This window comes from Neofelis nebulosa, chromosome 9, assembly GCF_028018385.1.
Source record: "Neofelis nebulosa isolate mNeoNeb1 chromosome 9, mNeoNeb1.pri, whole genome shotgun sequence".
NCBI lineage: Eukaryota > Metazoa > Chordata > Mammalia > Carnivora > Felidae > Neofelis > Neofelis nebulosa.
In genome coordinates, this window is record NC_080790.1 from 99501961 (window position 1) to 99508974 (window position 7014).

At 43.1% G+C, this 7014-nt stretch overlaps 1 protein-coding gene across 1 annotated transcript; it reads right to left on the minus strand.

The window, feature by feature from the left end:
- Positions 1-2430: 2430 nt before the first annotated feature.
- On the minus strand, positions 2431-6094 carry OTOR (otoraplin). The gene is made up of 4 exons (XM_058686358.1): positions 5953-6094; positions 5455-5594; positions 4457-4567; positions 2431-3572 (listed from the first exon to the last, which is right to left on the minus strand). Exons 1-4 carry the CDS (start codon positions 6065-6067, stop codon positions 3549-3551), a joined length of 390 nt encoding a protein of 129 aa, XP_058542341.1. The 5' UTR covers positions 6068-6094; the 3' UTR covers positions 2431-3548.
- Between the last annotated feature and the right edge of the window lie 920 nt (positions 6095-7014).

The following is a 7014-nucleotide window of genomic DNA, read 5'->3' on the forward strand; positions in this document are numbered from 1 at the left end:
ATTGTTCATTGTCTCAAGAGGTATAGAAGTATGTGGATCTCACAGCTTCTTTGGGTCTTCATTTTCCCATCTACATGTAAAAATATTAAATTAAACACATGCGGTTTTCTCCAGTAATCTGTCTATGTCAGTTTAATTCTTAGGCCCAGCCAGAGACCCCAGCAGTTTAGGGACCTCAGCAGGGTCTTTCCCTACAATGCATACACATATCTTGAATCTGGGGACTTATTAATATGCCGATTCTGATTCAGAAGGCCTGCAGAGGAGCCTAGAGGTTCTGCCATTCCAACTGACACCCAGGTGGGGCCGCGCTGCTGCCGGGCCAGGGATGGCACTTTGCCTTTTGAAAGGCTAGATGGTGTTTAAAGTCCCTGTGGTGCTTTCATTCTGTGTGATGGGGTTTTGGAGTGGTGATGGGGGTCCGGAGCTGACGGCCAAGAAGGAATTCTTGAGACATCTTTGGTGCAAAAAGGTGATTTTTATTGAATAAAGCACGGGGACAGGACCCATGGGCAGACAGAGCTGCACTGGGGTTGTGAGGAGTGACTGGTTATATACTATGGTTATATACTATGGAGTCAGGGGACATAAAGTCAGACGGAGGCCTCCTTGAAGGACGTCCTTGAAGGACGTTCACATGCCAGAGAGGACAAAGAAGATACCAGAGGCCTGGCTATGTCAAACTAAAGTTGTTTTTTCTCTAGTAAGGCGTTAATGCTAAGACAGTAGGGCGTTCCTGGAGAAATGTTACACTCTGTATTTGCCTCAAGTATTTGTCAGTGGGCTGCAGGTTATAAGGAAATTTAATTTTACCCGCCAATTCCTTCTTGCCTTTGTTCCCACCTCACTAGGGAGCGGAAGTGATGTTGGGGCTCTAGGAAACCGGAGTCTAGGTTTCTGGAAATTAGAATATTGATAAGATTGCCTTTTTCTTGTAATTTACTAAGACATTTGTAACCTGATGGAGACTGTCCTGCGTGGCTGTGATCTCTATCAGTTAACCATTGGTTTTTCCCTTTCCTTGGTTCTTGGGCAGCCGGGAGTGCCTGAGGAATGTCACGCCCATCCCACCTGGGGGCAGGGAGGTTGTTTGTGGGGTGTCAGTTTGCCTTTTGCTCTCTCCTCATGTTGAGACAGATAGGCCCCCAGGAGACTGAAACCAATCAATGACCTCAAAACTCCTGGATGAGAACGGTTCTGGTGAATGGGAGCCAGGTGTGGCCAGGAGGGCCTGGAACCAGGAGCCGCATGCTCAGGGAGTGAGGTTAGATGCATGAGACCAGACAGACGGGGCTTTGGCAGACTGAGGGTGTCATGGGGGTGCTGGGTGTTTCAAGGGATAATGGGGGTGCCAGCAAGTGAGAAGCAGATAGAAACAGAGGTAGGATAACGTCTCTTACCTTAAAATTGTGTTGAGTGCCCTGGATACTGCCTGAAATATTTCATGGAATACAGTAATAATGAGGGAGCATAAGCCAAGCTGATACCCCATAAGCCCATTCCCCTCCTCCCCCCCCCACCAACGGGATATGTGTGACATTCTTCAGGCACTCCTGGCTGCCCAAGAACAAAGAAATAGGAAAAGTTTTAATTAAATTTAATCTTATCAATCACATCAATAGCCTAGCCTCCAGAAACCCATAAATTCAGTTTCCGGGAGCCCTACCATCACCCTCCCCTCCATAGTGATGTGGGTAACAAAGGCAGGAAGGAAATGGTAGGTAAAATTAAATTTCCTTATAACCTGCAGCCCATTGACAAATACTTGAGACAGAGTATGACACTCCTCCAGGAATGAGAAGACTCCCTATTGCTTAACATTAATGCTTTGCTAGAGGAAAAAAAGAAACTTAGCTTGACTGTTGCCAAGCTAGGCCTCTAGTATCTTAGGAGTCCTCTTTAGCATATGAAAATCCTTTTGGAAACCTCCGTTTTGCTTTACCACCACTCCCCCCCCCAACTGAATATTATATAATCAGCCACTCACAACCCCAGTGCAGCTCTTTCTGCCCACAAGTCCTGTCCCATGCTTTGTTTAATAATATCACCTTTCTGCACCAAAGACGTCTCAAGAGTTCTTTCTTGGCTGTCAGCTCTGGACCCCCACCACCATTCCAAAACCACATCAATAAGACAAACAAATAGACTGGTGGGTTTGCGTTTGGGGGGCTTTTGGGGGGTACCATTTTACTTGATGGTAAATTCCCATAGGAATTTGGCAAAAACATATTCACCCCAAGTCACAGTGGATGCAGATGGAAAAATGACCCTGGGGTCCCAGTCTCCAACTTGTCATTAATGCCCTCCTCCTCATGCTTGTGGGATGAACAGGCCACCGAAAACTGAGGAACCAACCCCATTTCCAGGCCCCTCCCAGACTTTTGATACCCCAAGGTGAAAAATGTCTTCAAAAAATTTTGAAGCCAGAAATTGTGAATTTTTTTGACTACAGGCATTTTAATTACACGTAAACAAAGACCCACGACTACATAAAAAGAATTACACCAGGAATACACAATCAAAGCAAATTTCCAATTAAATGTAGAAAAACTTGTGGGCCAATTGGCTCACCAGGTTTCTTCACACATCACCCTTGACTGGGGGGATTTACATGGGAAGAAGAGATTCAAAGTTGAAACAGAAGTCAAGAAATAACCCACATGCTTTTCTTTCCCTCTGTCTTTTGACTTGACAGCACATATGAAGGGGAAACTATTCTACTACAAATATTTCATAAGCTACTCCACCCTTATTACATATACACATACTTATTTAAAATTGGGGAGAGGTAAATCAATCATTTAGAAGATAAAATTATTCAGTGAAAATAATGGGTGAAATTTTTTAAAGTTTATTTATTTCAGTAATCCCTATGCCCAAAGTGGTGCTTGAACTCACAACCCTGAGATCAAGAGTCACATACTCTTCCAACTGAGCCAGCCAGATGCCCCTGTGAAATTTTTTTAAAGAGAAAGAGGCATAGTCCAAACGTCTATGAGTCTAAACAGCTCCCCCACTCCCACCAGCTTTATATCCCAAAGGCATCAAATATTAAAAGCGACAACAATCCTAGACAACAATCAACAAGAATACTCCTTGATGACATAGCCCCGTTGGATATATTATAACACTGCAAATGGCCAGAGAGACAAATAATTAGAAAACAGCATGTCCAAAGGAAGACTTATGACCTACCAAGTTTATATAAGGAGCCAAAGAGCTGGCAAGAATTACCATTTGGAAATAATACAAACAAACCATCTTCTATATGCATCTCTGCATAAAAGAAGATTCTCTAGGCTGAAAAATAATCTCTGCTTTCAGTTCTCCCACTTGAGCCAAACATCGCCCTGCCGCAGAAAACTGAGTGGAAACCCCCTCCTTCATCTCCGACCGCCGGCCCCGAGGGCCCAGCCCTCCTGTAAGGTAACAAAGCCTCAAAACCAAAGTTAGGAATTAGGAATATGTATTTTTGTTGTTGTTGTTATTTCACTTCTTTTTCTTTATTTCTTGATGTTTCCTTTCTATTTGCAGGTTTGTCTACTTGCTCACTCACAGAAGAAGTCAATATCCTGGGAAAAAAAAAAGCAAAACAAAAACAACAAACAAACAAACAAACAAAGCAAAGATTGAACTGAGCAGACAGGCCCAGAAAACAGATATCGTTTATTTGAAAATCACAGGTAATCAAAGGGAAATTTGGATTTAAAGTAAGGATGAACCCCAAAGAGTATAACATAATTATCACTTTAAGTCAAAAACTACTTAAAATGAAGGTTCTCAAATGCACTTCAAATTTGTGGTTCGTTGACACATTCAAGTTCAATGCTTAGAAGCAATGACAGGTGAGCCCGGTGTGTGGGTTGGGCAATGTTTTGAAGTTATTTCATGCAGCAATTAGCTCCAGGAGAATCTCTTCAAAACAACCACCCTGCAAAGTAGCTCAAAGGGGATCTTTTATTTCTGTTCTGGGGTTTGCAAGACCCCCGGGCATTGGAAAGAGTATAATTTCTTTTTCAAACATAAGTAGAATCTATTTACCACAGAAATAAATCATCCAAAGATTTCTTTTTCCAGAATGTTTCGATTTGATTAAATACAGGCGCTAATTTTTTCCTAGCCCAACTGTTTTAGTAGATAAATGTAACCATCAGTTAAGAGTGCGTTCATACTATTTTATTTTCTTTCTTTGTGACATGGCCTCCTTTCTAGGATAACTTGTATCTAAAAACAAAAGGGGGGTGGGGGGTGGGTGGGGAAAGTTCACTACTCTTTCAATACTGAGAGTAGGTGTAAATGCGCTCCCAAACCTCCCTGTTTCAAGGAAGCCCTCATTGCAAGTAGGGGCATTTGCTCCATGCATCTTGTAAGTGACATGATGCATTTTTAACACCTGCCTGCATTACCCCAAGATCTGAGTCTTTCTCTGACCCGCCCTGAGCCCTGAGACACTTACCGTGGTGGGGACTTCCTTGGTAGCTTCTTGGTACACATGTTGCTCCTCTACCAAGCTGCTGGGGAAATACCCCACGGTTCCCATCTCATCCTCCTCGCCATCTCCATAAACCTGAGTGTCCAGAAGAGTAACAGTTAGGGGAGGGCGGATATGAGCGCACTTCTAGAAAACCCACTGGCATCACATTTGTTACTAAGTGCCTCGCTTCCCCCTCTGGGTTGGGGGTGGCGGTGGGGGTGGGGGACTGGGACCCAAATCTGAAGTTCACTCACAGCAACTAAGTCAACCCACAGAAAGCATGTATCTGTTTTTCTGTGGCCTGGTCTTACCAGTCTCACTTAGCATTCCTTTACTTAATGCAATCTTGTGAGCTGCCTGTAAACAAAGTCGATAAATTTCGTAAAAAGTGAATAGGCATTTTGACTCTAAAGGACTGTCACTTCTCAGTTGTTAAAAATTCAAATGCACAGATCCTTGAGTGAATTTAAGAATTAATCCTTCATTACTTGAGAATCTATCTGTGAGGCTGCAGACGAGGAACAGGAAATCAGTCCTGCTTCGTCCCTCCCTGGGGCCCACCCCTGCATATTTGCACCGAAGAAAGCAGATTCTCTGGAATTGAAGCGGGTGTGAAAGTTTCCTTTAAAATATTGAAGCCGAGACTGACTGCCAACACGCATGCGTTTTACTTGGCAAATCCGCTCAAACATTTTTGAGTAAGTTTCAAACCCTTTGAGTCATTCAAGCCCCTGTGCGGTTAGCTGGTCCTTGCCAAAACATCACATACGCCTACATTTGGCTTTGTTACGGAATTGTCTTTGTTTCTTCGACATGCGATAAAAGCAAGTATCTGTGAATTTGTGCACTTGTCTGCCATCTCTCCATTGTTCTAAGGAGCTAGTTTTAAACATTACAATGCATTGAAGGTAAGTCCCAGAGAAAAAGTTAAGAGCACCGTATGTCAAGATGTATGTGTATTTGTAAGAATCTCCTCTTACACTGCCAGCCCAAAATTCTCCAGCTCCATTTTCTTTTACCAGCTTTGAGTAAATATAAATCTGCTGCCCTTTTTTAACATTAATGAACCTACAGTCTGGGGCATTGAAATCTTCTTGAGCTCTGGCCAGAGAAATAGTATCTGGAAGAAAAACAAAAACAAGAACAAAAACATTGCAATGACTACATTTTCGTCTCCTGGAATTTATAACAGTAAAAAGGCCAAGCTTATCAGAAAACTTGGAAATCAGAGTGACCAATAACTCCCGGCTCACAGCTCCTGTTTAGTTCAAGAAGAGTAATCTATCCAAGGTATTAAAGCTATATCCAACAGAATCTTAACCAAGTAAATTCACCAAAGGTACAGACCAGGAGAAACAACGCTAACACACACGTCAGAGAAGATTCACTTAGAGCCCTATTAGATTTCACGCTGTTAGTGGATTTTTTTTTCAATTATATAATGGAAAGATAATGAAAGGCATAAGAAAAGTCCTTACACACACACTCGTCATCTGCACACAGCTTCTTGGAAGCAAGTCTGTCCATAAATATTCCGTGCACAGCACATATGGCCACAAGACCGGGGAGAGAAAGTAATAAGAGTCTTGCCATCTTCCCTTTTTGCTGTTTTTGCTATCGTTCTTTAACTAGAAGTGGAAACTGACTGCAGTGGTTCCTGTCTTTTATGTGGAAGCCAGACATCTGGGCAAGTCCCCCCGGCCAATGGGAAGGTGCCCACCGTTCCTTCCTCTGCTTTCATAACATCTCCTGGGCTCCAGGAGCTATTTTGCATCTGGTTTTCCAAAGAGACTCAAAAGCTGTGTCCTTTTTTATACACAAATGATATCCAAAAATGGTCCACCATTGCTTTAGCTGTGGCATATCACATCAGCAAGGCATTGTGCAAAGAACTATGAGAATTTTAAATTGTTTAAAACAATTTTTTTAGCTCAAGTCTCATATTCTCTCAACTTATAAGCAAAGAGGTACTGACTCTAGGAAATCTGTTGAAAATGTGAGATCTATATCCTTAGTACACATATTTTCATTGGAACAAATCCAATTAATAAACACCTTTATGGGGCACCTGGGTGGCTCAGTCGGTTAAGCGTCTGTCTTTGGCTTAGGTCATGATCTCGCGGTTTTGTGAGTTTGAGCCCCGCGTCAGGCTCTGGGCTGACAGCTCGGAGCCTGCTTCAGATTATGGGTCTCCCCCTCTCTCTCTGCCCCTCCCCCTGCTTACACTCTGTTTCTCTCTCTCTTGAAAATAAATAAACACTAAAAAAAATTAAAAATAAGCACCTGGGGGGCGCCTGGGTGGCTCAGTCGGTTAAGCGGCCGACTTCAGCTCAGGTCACGATCTCGCGGTCCGTGAGTTCGAGCCCCGCGTCAGGCTCTGGGCTGATGGCTCAGAGCCTGGAGCCTGCTTCCGATTCTGTGTCTCCCTCTCTCTCTGCCCCTCCCCCGTTCATGCTTTGTCTCTCTCTGTCTCAAAAATAAATAAAACGTTAAAAAAAATTAAAAAAAAATAAGCACCTGGATTCATATAATAGGTAAAC

Excerpts from the sequence above, each read along its gene's own strand:
- OTOR (XM_058686358.1), bottom strand. The coding sequence starts at position 6,067 with ATGGCAAGACTCTTATTACTTTCTCTCCCCGGTCTTGTGGCCATATGT. Across the intron at positions 5,595-5,952 it reads TGCAGATGACGAGTGTGTGT|ATACTATTTCTCTGGCCAGA; the intron begins GTAAGGACTTTT and ends TTTTTCTTCCAG. Across the intron at positions 4,568-5,454 it reads GAGAATTTTGGGCTGGCAGT|GTTTATGGAGATGGCGAGGA; the intron begins GTAAGAGGAGAT and ends CTGGACACTCAG.